Genomic DNA, 16,904 nt, shown 5'->3' on the forward strand with positions numbered 1-16,904 from the left:
GCTCTGTATACCTGATCAGACTAAGTGAGAACTGATACAGAAATTCTAGGCCCAACGTTGCAATATTACATTTCCCTAAAAACTTATTAAAATGTAAAAAAATGTGTGAAATCTTTAATTCCTACATCAGAGGCCTCCAAAGACAATATCTGAGAGGTACAAAAAAAAATGCTCATTTTTTTCCTATATTTGGGTCTCCAGGGGTAACTTGTTTTACTGTGTCTTGACGTCTGCATTTTTCTGATACCTTGCTTGTCGACTTTAAATTAAAGCTCCACCACAATCAGATCTTGATTGCTTAATTTCAAATACATTGTTCACATACTTATGCACCCAACTGTATTTGACATGGGTACAGTACCATTCAACAGTTTGGACACAAGTTTGGATTAAAAATTCTAGTACAATACTGGAGAACTATAAAATAACACATATGGCATTAGGTAATTACGTAACAGTCTGTTGTTATTCTAAGACACAAAGGTCAGCACATCCCAGGAAAACAAGACCAAAACCTACCTCTGCTGCAAAGGAAAAGTTCATTTAGTGTTACCAGTCTCAAAAATCACCAATCATAAGCAGATTTAATCACCAAGCATGAGTAGCAAATACATCTCAATATCAAAGGAGATCAATATTCAAAAAAGATTAGGCATATTTTGGATGCCTTTAGCATTGTTTTACAGTGTAGAAAAAACATAAAAAATCAGGACAGACCATGGAATTAGAAGTTGTGCTCAAACATTTTACTGGTAGTGTGGATAGGAAGAGACAAACAGTACTAGTGTAAGTGGGTTGAAAGGATTTTTACTATGTGCATATTGTAAATAAGAGTGCTGGAATATCCACACTAATATCTTTATGATTAGCAGTTCTTAGAAAACATTTACAGTAGCCAGTTAAGGTTATTCCACTGAAGGACATAAACTGTTGCAATTTAAAATATAAAAAATATCAGGTCAACATGGGATGCATGATTGCGTTCAGTGTTGCGATGATACACATTTTCCAAAATAGAAGATGCTTTTAAAATATGTGCCATGTTTATGGTCGTGTCTCTGTATTGACAGTTCAGTTTTGCATTCAACAAATTGAAAAGAATATTGAGAAGAATACTGAAGAGATTGCTTATGACATTGGAAACAACAACAAAAAAAAATACAACACAACAAAAATGTGTGGGAATTCAGTGACTTTATTCAGCAGATTGACCAAGAAAATGACCAAACAGGAATGACGTCTGAAACCATGCAAAAGATTTTAAATTTAAGCTTTGACAATTACCAAATTAGTATTATGCCATAACATGTAATGCATACTTCACAATTAGTTTCCTGGTAGCATGGTTATCTAACACTAAATAAAAATGACAATGAAAAACTAGTCTTCTTAGTCCAGCACTACTAATTGATATTATTTCGAAACAAGTTTTTTGGTGAACAGCTTTCAAGATTAGTAGCACTGTAGTCAAATGTACCCAACTAGGACTCCCTCTGTATTATAATAATAAACATGAAACCAATAGGCAAATATTAATTAACACCACAGCAGCATATCTACACACATTACTAAAATCTAATTTTAAAAGTAAGTGATTAAATCATAATGAAAACATGGTAGAACACGATTGTAAGGGTTTAATCGAACAATCCAAAGTTTTATGTCATAGTAACAGGCTCAGCGAAGAACGTAAAAGCTATATGAGGTACTGACACTTCAACCCTATGCCATTTAGTATCTATACTGTCTTATTCTAAACTCAAAAGTTATAGTAATAAATGACATTGAGTGAACATTTGAACACTTCACAAGTCACAGCCTAAACAGGTTAGATCACTGCAAATATTATTTGTGCATTTGTGCATGATTTTATATGAATGGTCATGTAGCTTGACTGTAGATGAACTATACTCTATGCTTGTTAGAGCATGCATATGTACTCGCAGTTGCTCCTATTTAACCACAGCAGATGAACACATCTTGTTAATTCCACACAGATTGGATCCTCTATATAGATAGTAGTAACCCTAAGTAAACACAAGAAAAATATTAGATTTTATACACAAAATTTACACATATCATAATTGGTAAAGGTGTACAGAGCCTACATTTTAGCAATTTCAGCGTTTAAATTACCTCATTTTAAATACTTGAATTACTACTGTATGTGAAAATCTTACCAAGGAACACATATACATCATTTAAGAAAAATGGAAGTTTAGTGAATTAAGAAATGTTACAAATAACTTTATTAATAATCGATATGTAATCTAAGACTTAATTATGAAAAATCATAATCAGACCAGTCAGACACCCAAAACGTGGAATATTTATATTTTACAAGTCATATGAGTACTGTCTAAGTTTTTATGGTTTGACTTAAAACATTTACCCTCTAAATATGTCTGCCTTTAATATATCACTCATTTAGACCAATATTAATAATTAATAATATGAATGTAACACGTACAGTATATACTCCTTTACCAAACATTAAAGCGGTAATAAAACAGGATCTCAATTAATAACTATCAGCTAAATAAACTTAAATAAAGTTAGATAAACACTTATTAGTCATGAACCCTGTTTCACTGTACGGCTAGACATTGATGTGTCCCTCACCTGCTCGCCGTAGTCTTCACCCCAGCTGTTCTTGATGGCCCAGAATGGAATGCCATTACCTGTGCACAAAAATCAGAGATAATATATTCTAAGAAGAAAATTGCACAATGACCCGTTAAAGCAAAAGCTATATAAAATGACATTAAGGGCTATATTATAAATATACATTATTTATGTTAGTAAAGACTTTCAAAGATATCAAAAATGTTCGTTAGATTTTTGCTATACAGTAGCCGCAGCAAGACAGAATAGTGGGTGAGTGAGAGGGAACCAAGTAAAAGGTGAGGCTACAGGGAGCAGAAGTGAAGAAAGTGCAGAACTTTAAATACTTAGCGTCAATGATCCAGAGCAATGGAAAGTTTGGAAAGAAGGGGACAGGGATAGCTAGGATCAAGAATGAGTCCATCAGAGGGACAACCCATGTTAGATGATTCGGAGATAAAGTCAGGTGTGAAAAAAGAGGATGCAGTGGAGAGGGCTAGATGGAGGCAGATAATTCGCTGTGGTGAAGGGGAACAGCTAAAAGACAAAGAAGAAGTGGCTCTGGCAAGATTTATTATTTCTTCACTTCTGTTTTGTGTTTCTGGGTCATAATTGCTCAGCTCTGTCCCAAACCACACAGTATGTGTAGCATCAGTAGGGGCTGGTTCGAGTTAGAGGGATTGCATCACAAATGCAGTTCACCTCATACACAACAGAGGCAGCATTCTGCACAATGGTGCTTTTTTACACTCACAAACAGGTCATAAGAGTGCAAAAACAATAACAAATAAAAGCTGTCACCCATTAAGAATGACGTGTGTATGACCTGTTCGCGCGAGAAAGCAAAGGGAGTAGTAAACAGCACACTCGTTGTTCCAGTTAAAGAAGACCATTCTTTAAAATGAGTCACAAAAAGTGAACAGGACTGACAAGACACTGATCTGTGGTTCAGGTGAGCTGCTTAAGCTTAAACTGGTAGGTAGGAGATAAGAAAATAAACAAACACGCGATTTTGATTTTAAATTATTATTTTCATCTGATTATTCTTTCAATAGAAACCTCGGGATAGAAACCCATTTCACTAAAAAAGGGGTTTGGTGACAAACATCACAACATAATAGTTCACTTCCATACTTTCAACATTATTTTATTTCATGGCTGGTATTACTTTAACACATTTAGCCACAGGCCTCTCACTCCAGGTTTAAAAGCCTGAAATACACCGAAACCAGGTAACACTCACGTTGTCCGTATCCGACAAGCAGCACTGCGTGATCGATCATCCAGGGGTTGCATAGAATCTTCAGAGGGTGAGACACTCCCTTTCTGTAAAACTACACATACGAGAATAGATAAACAAGTACAGTATTACTAATAGCTCAACGGTTTCATTATACATTATAAACTCTATGTACTTTACTCTGTCTCCGCACAACAAGCATAAAAAACGTATATAAGCCTGTAAGTTTTGGACTTTTTTAAATCAAATCCCTGGAGTAGGCAGTTTTTTTTTTGTGTGTGTGGTTCAAGGTGGTGTTTAGAGGTACAATTAAAAAACATATCTTAAGCAAAGGGTGATTTGTTTCCAAACATGTTTTTCACGTCTTGTCCCATTTAAAATCTCAAACACATAACTAGGTTTTGTCAAATGTATGTAAGAAGACAACATGCATGAGTTTATGCAAAAGGACCGCACAATTTGATCAACAAAATGCGATCTTGGATTCAAGCATATAAGCAAATATTGCCACAGATGATCTCATTAAACAAACATTTGTTCATATTTCGTTTTCAACTTAAATGTATTTTAAAAATTAAACAAATACCCTAGCTTTTTTTTTTTTAACCAGATTTTTATTGTTCAGCAATATTTTATTGTTAGCAATTGTTTGCAACAAAGATGCCAGTTTATACCAGGTCAGTGTAGATCAGATCCCATGTGTGTACATAAGAAGTATTGTGTATGTAAATACACAAACTGCATCATGTCACAAGTTAGCTGCTTATTTAAAAAGTGAAAATTCTGAGTCATTGTAAATTTACATACCTGACTTTAATTAACCCAAACGATTGATATTAGGGATATCCGAGATGATTTTCACAATCACTTTTAGCACATTGGTTTAATGTACCTGTTCCTAATTATGATATCCAAAAAATGCATGCACAGGCTTGAAACAGTTGGGTTAATTTTTTTATTACAAATTGTCTTTGTTTTTCCTGGCACAAAAAGGGGTAATAAATAACAATAAAAACAGCATCAACTATCAACCAGATTATTATTTTCAACATCAGTGTTGGCATCTGCCTGGAATTTCACAACCATTACATCCCTATCGAACACTTGCAGGTATTGCGGGTGTTGTACGCCTTAGGTGTGACTCAGAACTGATGACAGAAATGCATTAGCACTGGCTTTAGGAGCAGATAATGGGTTGTGGGGAAACCAGCTTTCGGTTAAGAGATCAGTCTGTTCTTTAAAACATGCTTGGCATGAGACGAGTCTGTCGACATATCTTTATGGTTTTATTCAACAGTAATTTTTACTCACTCACTAACTTTCTATACCAGTTACCCTGTACAGGGTCACGGAAAGACAGACTGTAAGAGTAAACCAGTGTCAAGGAAAAAACGGACTAAGCACAGGGAGAACATACACACACAGACCTGAGACAAGAATCGAACCCTCGATCCTGAAGGTGCAAGGCGACAATGCTAACCATTATGTCACCGTGCTGCCAACAGTAATATTTACACATGCAAATCTTTAAGCAAACATTTAACACACACACTGCTTATGCACTATTGCTACACAATGGCCTTGGTGTGAAAATTATATCTAACGGGAATCCAACACATGATTTCTGTAACACTGTGTTTTACAAGAGCATATTGTAGCATTAAAAAAAAATAATAACCTGGAAGTACAGTTCATAGAAATCATTACCGAGGTGTTTACTGGTGCTTGTGCTTTTAGAATGTCAAAAAAGAATTTATAAAGAGTGTATTACCTGCATTGCAAAAGCATTAAGAGCTGCAGAGACAGGACCATTCTCAGCCAACCAAGCAGCAATATCTAAAACAAACACATTATTTTTGCATTGTAATTGTGTTTATGCTGCAAGTACACTGATTTATTTGGTCAATTACACAATAATAAAAACCACCAATGAACTGCAAATCTGATCATTTCACTTTTCTAAGTAAATGTATGTATGCGTGACAGATAAGAGATAAGCAACAGACACAACAGTCCTAAAGAAGAGCAGATTAAAAAACATAAGGAATATCTACAGTATGACACTTGTAAGTATATAAAAGCTAAAAATCTCTAGAAACCTATAAAATTGTAAACCTATGAAATTTTCAATTTCATATGTACTTGTCATATAAAAAAGGAATCAGATTTTTCAGGTTTTGTAAACATACTATATCCAAAAACAACTTTCACAATCTTCAATAAAAACCCTTTATTATAGTGTATTAATATAAGGTATACATGTTATCATATATATATATATATATATGTATATATACACACACAGTCGTGGCCAAAAGTTTTGAGAATGACACAAATATTAGTCTTCACAAAGTTTTCTGCTAAACTGCTTTTAGATCTTTTTTCAGGACCTCTGCAATTCGACTGGGCATGCTCTCAATCAACTTTTGTGCCAAATCCTAACTGATAGTAACCCATTCTTTCATAATCACTTCTTGGAGTTTGTCAAAATTAGTGGGTTTTTGTTTGTCCGCCCGCCTCTTGCGGATTGACCACAAGTACTCAATGGGATTGATCTGGGGAGTTTCCAGGCCATGGACCCAAAATTTCAACGTTTTGGTTCCAGAGCCACTTGGTTATCACTTTTGCCTTATGGCACGGTGCTCCATCGTGCTGGAAAATGCATTGTTCGTCACCAAACTGTTGTTAGATTGTTGGAAGAAGTTGCTGTTGGAGGGTGTTTTGGTACCATTCTTTATTCATGGCTGTGTTTTTAGGCAAAATTATGAGTGAGCCCACTCCCTTGGATGAGAAGCAACCCCACACATGAATGGTCTCAGGATGCTTTACTGTTGGCATGACACAGGACTGATGGTAGCGCTTACCTTTTCTTCTCTGGACAAGCCTTTTTCCAGATGCCCCAAACAATCGGAAAGAGGCTGCATTGGAGAATTTGACTTTGCCCCAGTCCTCAGCAGTCCATTCATCATAATTTCTGAAGAAGATCTATCTGTCCCTGATGTTTTTTTGGGGAGAAAAGTGGCTTCTTTGCTGCCCTTCTTGACACCAGGCCATCTTCCAAAAGTCTTCGCCTCACTGTGCATACAGATGTGCTCACACCTGCCTGCTGCCGTTCCTGAGCAAGCTCTGCACTGGTGGCACTCCGATCCCGCAGCTGAATCCTCTTTAGGAGACGATCCTGGCGCTTGCTGGACTTTCTTGGACGCCCTAAAGCCTTCTTAACAAGAATTGAACCTCTTTCCTTGAAGTTCTTGATGATCCAATAAATTGTTGATTTAGGTGCAATCTTAGTAGCCACAATATCCTTACCTGTGAAGCCATTTTTTTGCAACGCAATGATGGCTGCACGCGTTCCTTTGCAGGTCACCATGGTTTACAATGGAAGAGCAATGATTTCAAGCATCACCCTGCTTTTAACATGTCAAGTCTGCCATTCAGACTGTGCTCGTCAACATTGTGCTCATTGTGCTCGTCAACATTCTCACCTGAGTTAACAAGACGATTACTGAAATGATCTCAGCAGGTCCTTTAATGACAGCAATGAAATGCAGTGGAAATTTTTTTTTTTTATTTAATTTTTTTGATTAAGTTAATTTTCATGGCAAAGAAGGACTATGCAATTCATCTGATCACTCTTCATAACATTCTGGAGTATATGCAAATTGCTATTATAAAAACTTAAGCAAAAACTTTTTCAATTTCTAATATTTATGTAATTCTCAAAACTTTTGGCCATATATATATATATATATATATATATATATATAAGTAATATTTGAATGCACAAAATGTTATAGTCATTATCTGCTTTTTCTCACCGTTTTCATCCTTGGTCAGTTGTACAGAGCTGTTGATGTAGGCCACCACTTTCCCAGATGAGAACTCACAATTCTGCTTGTGTCCTATGTAGCTGTAGTCTGTCTCTCTCTCAAGACCCCCTGCAAAGGGACCAGCATATGTAAGAGAACTGTCAGATTAAGATTTTGGGAGCATGAATGCAATAAAACAGATCATAGAGAATAGAAACAAAGGCATGCTAGAATCACTGGGATACCACTATAAAAGATTCTTTACAATTTCTTACCAAGGGTTTCAATAGCTTCATATGCATTTGATGGAAGCCCACCGCCACATGCTTGATCCAGTTTATCACAGTCCACCAACTCTGAAAAAACATATGCATGAACCAGTGACTTGCTATGTACTTAATTTTTTAACACAACACTATTTAATTTGTGGATCTGATGGGTTAAAAGGTGTTGAATAGTTTTTATAGAGTCCTTATTCGGATTATTGCTGCACTAATTAATATGATTCAGCTGGCTTCAGATGATTCGTTTAACCCCAAATGATGCAGTAAGTAGCTTATAACTAGTAGCTTGATCAAACATGTCAGATGTGTCCTGGTGTCATATAAAAAAATACTGTTAAAGTTACTGTATTTCAGAAGAGTCAAATTATTACTCTGCATCAGGCAAAGAAACCAACTAAGGAGATTGCTGAAATAACTGGATTTAGGTTTAGACCTGTTAAACCCTGGACGTATAGTGCTGATCCGTCAACTTCGCAGAAGAAATATGGTCAGATACAATGATCATGAATGAGTGTGTCTGAAAATCACTTAAACACTTTTAAAGAAAGTGCATCATAAAAAATTGACAGTAGTAATAGCTACTAAATAGCCACTATGTTTATTAGTGAATGTAAAAGCATTACTACATAAACAAAATGCAAGAGGATCTTACTGAACTGGAATTAAACAAATGTGTGTCCAAAAGAAAAGCACTTGTTAGTGAATAATGAACTTTAGAACATAAAAGGGTCATGTGGTCTGATGAGTCAAAACTGGCCCTATACCAAAGTAATTGGCGTTTCAGGGTAAGTTGGGAAGCGCGTAAGGCGATGCACACATCATGCATATTGGCCACAGTACAAACCCTGTGTAGGCATTGTTTATGATCTGAGGCTGCCTCAGTTGAGCAATCCCACAACGTAACACTGAAGTCAGCTAACGATCTGAGTTTTTTCTGCGCTGCTGTTACAGGAATATTCTAGCACTCGAATTGCGAAAGAGTGCTTCTACTAGAAATCATATTATGAACTGCCTTCCAGTTAGTACTGATGTTAACAGTACTAACTGGAAGGCATGAAACTGAAGGTTACTTTAGAATGTGCTGGAGAAGACTTGACGGCATGAGTGCAATATGATTCTGAACATCATCAATACAAGATTTTAAAAATAAATGCGACTCTGAACGGAAATAAATGTTGCAACGTTGCATAAGCTTGGTGAAACAGGTTGGCCAGGCAGAGTAGCATTTTCTATCATAAAACCTCATACACAGGGACTTGAATGGTGAAAGCTTCACATAAACTAAGACTGAAAGATGCTAGTTAATGAAGAAAAATAATAAATTATTTATATAGTGCAGCTTTCTGTTAGGAGGCATTTATTTAATAAATTGCAATTACTGTATCAGTAAGCTTTATACCATGGTAAAGTATTCAGGAAAGGGCATTCTGTCATGTAGTACTAATTTTTTGTAACAGCATGCTGTATATTTTTTAATTCCTTAAGTAATTGCAAATAGAATTTTTAAATTGATTAAATAATTCATTCTTGGCCCCCAAGTGACGCAGTGGTAAAGGGCTCGGCATATTATCTGGAGATCCCAAGTTCGATTCCAGGGTTATGGTGTAGCCTCTTGCAGCCGAGGGGCCTGGAGAGAGCTGATTGGCCGAGCTCTCTCAGCGGGATAGTATGGGAGGCATTTAATGACTCACATCTACAGCTTTATATTGGCTCTACAGCCAATCATGGGCATCTGTGAGCTCACGCAAGCGAAAGGAGCGGATATGGGAGACCCCTAGTGATGAGTGGGAATTGGGTACGACTAATCTTAGAAAGAAAATCTGGAGGGAAAAACATTCGTTCTCACCTTGCTCTGAAAGAGATAACAGTTGTCCAGTTTTCTTAAACCACTGGCCTTCAATGTTTCCAGTGACAGAGAAAGCCCAGCAAGAGCCACAAAAGCCCTAAACCAGATACAGAAATCATCAATCATCACAAACAATTGTATCTCAATAAAACTAACATATCAATGCTGATCGGCATCGACTCAATGCAAAAGCCTCCCACTGGTTGGTTCTTTCTCTCTGACCTGGTTCTTGACGCTACTGACGGCTCCATGTTCTCTCCAGTCCCAGCTGTCTGGAGCTGTCTCAGTCACTGGAGCTGCTGGCTTCAGCTGTTTCTGCAGGCTCCACTGACTCAACATGGGGTTCAGGTACGTCATTCTGAACTCATCCTCTACAGTACATCAGAGACAGGGGAAAACAGAGATACAGAGAGACAGAGACAGACAGATGGAATAATCTTCATCAATCTCAAACACTTTTAGAAGAGCAGAAAGAAAGCAGTGTTCTGGTACTGTACACATTATCCTGTAACAGTATGTGAGACAAGCTTGGTTAAGAGATACCAAATATTTACTAGTCATGTATACCTCCTTTATGAGAACACACCTGTCAAGTCGCTGAATTTGGTGACACCATATTCTGCTGTTCCCTGGTCCAGTGCCTGCAGAGTCTGAGCGGTTTTCAGATTCTGCTGGAATATACTCAGACGCTTCTCAGCCTCTGCAGGAGTCAAAGAGTTTTATTTAAAGATTTTCTTAAAGCTAAACTGAATAACGGATTTGTATCAACATACACAGTACCAGTATATTGTTGTTATAGGACAGAATAGTGTGTGTGTGTAATTTTCAAGAGAAATAATGCTCGCCAAACAAATAGCGTCTGTTTTATATGACGAGCGCATACTGTAGAATTAACATTACAATAAATACAATCTGAATATTTACCTTCATGAGAGGTGTATGTGCGATTGTATTTGACCATGAAGTCTTTAAACTGCATCAGGAGGTCTACAGATTCCTGGGAATTTATCAAGATAATGTATTGTGTTATATAGATTATATGTGAATTGTAGGTATTTATTATCAGACATGACCATGTGTGATTGATGTGCATTTTCTTCACTTTACCTGGGTTGGCTTGTCACGAAAGAGAGGGACACGAGCAATCTTTCTAGTCTCTGTTGGAACTGGAAAATAACGCAGACGTGACATTTACATTTCGGCATTTGGCAGACGCCCTTATTCAGAGCGACTTACACTTTTATTTCATTATACATTTGAGCAGTTGAGGGTTAAGGGCCTTGCTCAATGGCCCAACAGGGACAACTTGGTGGTCGATACTTTATTGTATATTAATTTAATGACAGAGGTGTGCATATGATAAACACAAGGCACACAATACGTGCATATAAAGCCTGACTTTTAAAAACCTACATGGATAGATAATGGATGATGTTTAAAGGAAATCAGTATTGCTTCCAAGTGTTTGAGGATTTTTTTCCATCCATGTTAATGTTTTGTCATAAATTTCACATATCATAAAAGAATCATATGGATAATGCATAAAACTTGTTTTAGATATCTGAATATTTAACAATTATTCTGCTTCAAGATGGGCTTTATCCCAGACAATGACCTAAAGTGAAGACAGGAATACACCCTGGAATAAACACCAGTCCATTTCAGGGCACAGTGCGTAAACCAGAAAACCTAGGGAAAACTCAGTCAAACATAGGGAGATTAATGCCAAATGTGAAACACCTTAGCTTAGAATGAAATCAGAAACCTTTGAGCTCTGAGGCACTACCATGACACTTTGTTTCTTACACATTTTAATAAAAATATGACTTAAAATTATGTATTGTGCATGTGCGTTTTTTTGCTGGCCAAACTGCAAAAAATCTTGTGGGTGGTGGCAAAGTGCTTTTCTTTTACCTTTTAACTGTGTGTGTGTGTGTGTGTGTGTGTGTGTGCGTGTGCGTGTGTGCGTGTGTGCGTGTGCGTGTGCGTGTGCGTGTGCGTGTGTGTGTTAAGAGAGCTCTGACCTGCAGGCTGGCATTTCTGTTTGAGCAGGGTGGTCTTGTTCTCCCAGGGAATGTTCCAGACTTCAAACAAACACACCTCTGTCTAAGAGAGATAGAGGAATCGAGAGAGAGAAATTCACACACAGTATTATTCGTCACCTGATTATTAACCACATGATCTGAGTCTAAGGTGTCTAAAACAATTAGCAGTTGTTTTTTTTTATAGAAAAACAGGATGAACAAGAAAAAAAGTCAGCTTATGAGTGTGATCACTTGAGGGCAATGTTCACAACTGTAAACTGCTGAGTAATGTTTGTATTATGGAAAAAATGACAGGTTTGACAAGTTGCATTAAATAGTGATTGCAAGCAAATTTATTTCTGACAGCTGACTATTTAAATAGTGAGACTAAAATTCTGACTGAGTTCTATTAGAAAGTGATTCGTGTTTGTGCACATTTCTTCCCCAGATCCTGTAATATGGTAGGAGCATTTATTTGGTTGCTTCCTATTCATTTTGGATATTTCATTAAAAATGTTGTTAGGTATATTGGGGAATTAAAGGTCACTTCCATTACATTGCATTCTATTCCATTCTATTTAATTTTATTCAACGTAATATTATTTATTTATTATTTTTATTCAATTGTGTTACAGTCCATCTGATTCTATTCCATTTATCTCTATTCTATTGCATTTCATGGAATAGAATTTATGTCTATTCTATTTCATAACTATATCCTATTCCATTCTATTTCATTTTATTCTATTCCATTCAATTTACTTACTCATTGTCTACTCGCTTTATCCAGTATAAAGGGTTGCAGGGGTCCTAGAGCCTATCCCAGGAAATTTAGGGCACAAGAGGCACTCTAGGCAGGGTGCCAATCCATCGCAGGGCACACGTACACACTTGTACACACACTCACACACTATGGGCAATCTAGAAACGCCAATTAGTCTAATCTGCATGTCTTTGGAGGAAGAAACCGGAGTCCCCGGAGGAAACCCACCAAGCACTGAGAGAACTTGCAAACTCCACACACACAAACCAGAGGCAGGAATCAACTTTTTTTTTTTTTTTTTTACTTTTATTTCATTCTGTTCTATTCCATTCCATTCTATATTATTCTATTCTGTTTCTTTTTATTCTATTCTATTCTATTCTATTTAATGGAATATAATTTATTTCTATTCTTTTTTATTATTATATCCCATTCCGTTCTACAGTATTTACAGTAGTTCATCCTTTTCTATTCTATTATTTCTTTTTATTCTATTCTACTACATATTACTCTATTGCACTACATTCTATTTCATGTAATTATATTACTTTCTATCGTCATTGTTTCATCATCTTTATTCTGTATACAGGGTCACAGGGGGCCTGGAGCCTATCCGAGGAGACTTGGGGCTTGAGGCGGGGTAAACCCTGGGCAGATTGCCAATCTATTGCAGGGCACACATACACACACTACAGGCAATTTGGGGATGCCAATCAGCCTAATATGCTTGTCTTTGGACTGTGGGAAAAGTCCATCCAAATTCCATGCACACAGACATGAGGCGGGAATCAAACCCGGAACCTGGGGATGCAAGGTGACAGTGCTAACCACCAAGTCACCATACCACCTCCAGTCTATACCATTTCATTTTTAATCTACTCCATTTTATTATTTTATTTTATTATAAATATATTATAAAAAATAATGTATTATATCATGCATCAAATCATTTCATTACATTATGTTTTATTTTATAATAGTATTTATTTTATTATTCTATTCCATTCTTTCTATTACATTTTATTTACTTTTATTGTAATTCATTCTATGAAATTGTATTACATTTTGTAATACTTCATTCTCTTTAATTATATTCCATTTTATTCTATTTCATTATATTCTAGTTCATTCCATTATATTCTGTTAGTATCTATTCTATTATATTTAACTGTAGTCCATTTAATTCTATTATGTTCTGTTCTATTTTATTGTCCTATTCCATTTGATTCCATTCTATTATAAAAGGTTGCAAAATGAACCACATTTTAATATTTGATTAATTTGGATGATCTCAATTAAGCAAAATTAAAAAGATATTTAAAAAGATAAATAAATTTGAGACAACCTCTCTATATACTGTACACACTTACTTTCAAATAAGCCAAATCATTGCAATAAGAGAACATAATTGGCTATTATTATCATTATTATCATTATTAGTATTATGTAACCTATATTTCCAGTAAATGCGAAGTGCAGTCCAGAAATATTAGACGCATGACGCAGATGATGTCTGTAATTTGCAGGGGTAATCATCATCATCATCATCTTCCTCCTACAGTCAGGGTGCTCACCTTCTGTTTGTGTGGCTCTTGGAAAAATTCACAATCCTCTGTGACATGCAGTTCTGCAGATTTCTTACACTGAGTCCGTCCAATCTCTACAGTGATACTGTACCTTACTCCCTTAACAAGCTGTCCAAAACACAGAGAGAGAGAGAGAGAAAGAGAGAGAGAATAATTATAGGGTCTTGGTACTTATGTTAATCATATGCTGTTTTATTACACATAGCTGTGTAATCTGTAACGGTCCAACATATTATTATTGTTGTTTTTTCACCAGCAGTCTGCAATACCAGAGACGCACTTGTAAACGATAACATCTTACACAATCGTTTTAGAGAATCACGGGATTAAGCACCCATTTTACAACACACAGGTTGCCCCTGTTATACAGGATGTTGCGCAAAATGAGCGCAGGGTGGAGGCACGTGAACATGTTTTGGCTTTGCGGCTTAATTTGGGTTAACATGAAAAATCATTGTCTTGTTTACGTAACAAATCTGAAATTTAAGCTTTATATAAGCGGAAAACAATTTGCTGCCTCATGGCCTCTATTTGAATGATCTTTGTGGATAAATATATATAAACGCAAGCCATAAATACCATGATATCGTAAATAAAATATAAAAATCCGCAGTGCCTCACCTGTTTGGAGGCAGAGATGATCTTGCTGACTCTGCGGATGTGCATGCCGTTAGACAACACATTGTAACGCTCTTCGGCGAATTTCAAGGCTTGGAGAAGTCCCGGGTCCGAGTCGGACAAACGCACCGGAGCTCCAGGAGCCCCAGCGGAGTGTCCATCAGCATCACCCACAGTCACGCACACACACACAGCCAGGACCAGGCAGCGGCTCAGCCTCAGGTCCATCTTCATATCCAGCGCTACGGTGCAGAAAGAGACCGGGATCAGACCAGGGCTTGGGTTTTAGCTAAAGTCCGTGTTTGTTGTTCCAGTTAAAGATCGACCAGCTGGCACAGCTTCAGCCGGTCACAAGCAGTCGCCCCAAACAAACATGGCGGCTAAACCCCCATGTGACGTAATAACGCTTTATCTTAAGGGCAAATTCTGCTAAGTCACTCTTTTTTGCATAACATTATTATTTATATGCATTAGGAATATATAAAAAATATATGACAAAATGAATGTGATGTTAGTTTTAGGAATATTCCGCTAGGTGATGGTGAAGATGTGTACAGGTTAGAGAACTGTATCAACTGTATAACTGTGTAAATATTTCTATATATTTGCAAAAGTGCCTTAAAATACTTTTAAAAAAACATACTACAGAGAAAATGTTTTGTTACTTTTTTATACCTGCAGTGTACTTCCGTGGTGCCACGCTAGATGGAGCCAAATACTAATAAATAAACATGTACTAATATTATTAGACTGTATATTTTCTTATGGCCATACAGCTGTTGCCTATACCTTTACTTTTTAACATAGATATGGTTTTGACTGTAGTTTTTCTTTTTCATGCAATTTCATCAAATTTTTAAGTGTTCTCTCTACATGATTTAACCACATTTATTCCAAAAATCTGACAGTTCAGCACAATCCTTCCAGGTTTTGATAATGTGTTGAAGGATTCCTAACTATATTATTCATATTTCTTTTATTTGGTGAAGCTGCTTTGCGACAATGACCATTGTTAAAATATGACTGAATTGAATTGAATAAAATTGTGTAGCACGGTTGACTGTTGTTGTCTTGCGGCAAACAACTACTGTATGTAATAACAAAAAACCTTTTAATCCAACCTTTCTGGTCTTGAACCTCATTCAGGGTTGCCAGGTCTATGAAACAAAAAAAAGACAATTAACCTCCTGAGAACCAGACTCTACTGTTGTGTACACTGCAATTTCTACTGAGTGTTTCTCTAAATTCATAGCTGTTAACTATACATTTAATCTTTAGCCAAGAAGAAACATGGCAAAAACATTATACTCAACAGTCGTGATATGAGAATGGTACAAGCATATTACAAGTATATAGACAATGAAGTTGGGAGAGAATGTCATGTCCTTATATAATGACAATCATTAAGGTATCAAGAGGTCAGTGCTTATACTCAATCACTCATTCTCTATAATGCTTTATCCTGTATAGAGGGGACACAGGGGGCCTGGAGCCTGCATTATTAGGGCACGGACAAGGTGCCAATCATTCACATGCCACACACACACATACACACATACTACAGGCAATTTAGAAATGCCAATTGGTCCACACTGTAAAAATAATAATAATAATAATAATAATAATAATAATAATAAATAAGTCTCAGCATAAAAATTTTAGTTTCTTACTGTATTTTATTTCCCTATTTTATATTTTAAACATAGTGTACACTGTACACTAAAAGGACATTTGAATATGCCTTATTAAGATTAGAGAACTGAATTATACATTGTGGTCTGACTAACAGCATGTCTCATCTGCCATGTACAGTAGAAAACCACACTGTTCAATTCATCCAGTCTGGTGTTTCTAAAGCAACTTTTAAAGCTACTGAGCGCTTTTAAAGGTGAACATTCAATCTTTTGTCCATTTTTAGAAATCTTTTCCAATGTTTGCTCGTTTTCTTTTTAAAGAAAAGATAAGACAAGAAATACCTTTATTTAGGCCGCAGTGAGGACATTTCTATGTTACAGCAGCAAAGAAAAACTGCAAATATGAAGTAAGGACAGTACAGCATATCAATACAAAATAAAAGAAACAAACAACACAATAGTAACACTTTCAAACGAATTGCACTAGGTAATATCG

The 16,904-nt window shown here is 36.3% G+C and overlaps 1 protein-coding gene across 1 annotated transcript; it reads right to left on the reverse strand.

Annotated features, from left to right (window-relative positions):
- Positions 1-1,177: 1,177 nt before the first annotated feature.
- Positions 1,178-15,149, reverse strand: ctsf (cathepsin F). Its single transcript, XM_053506182.1, has 14 exons — positions 14,778-15,149; positions 14,145-14,264; positions 11,808-11,889; positions 10,891-10,949; positions 10,708-10,780; positions 10,370-10,483; positions 10,006-10,154; positions 9,784-9,880; positions 7,929-8,009; positions 7,663-7,782; positions 5,616-5,680; positions 3,848-3,938; positions 2,623-2,681; positions 1,178-2,027 (listed from the first exon to the last, which is right to left on the reverse strand). The coding sequence occupies exons 1-14, from the start codon at positions 15,006-15,008 to the stop codon at positions 1,953-1,955; spliced, it is 1,416 nt and encodes a 471-aa protein (XP_053362157.1). The 5' UTR covers positions 15,009-15,149; the 3' UTR covers positions 1,178-1,952.
- Positions 15,150-16,904: the final 1,755 nt, after the last annotated feature.

The sequence above is a fragment of the Clarias gariepinus genome, chromosome 10 (assembly GCF_024256425.1).
Source record: "Clarias gariepinus isolate MV-2021 ecotype Netherlands chromosome 10, CGAR_prim_01v2, whole genome shotgun sequence".
NCBI lineage: Eukaryota > Metazoa > Chordata > Actinopteri > Siluriformes > Clariidae > Clarias > Clarias gariepinus.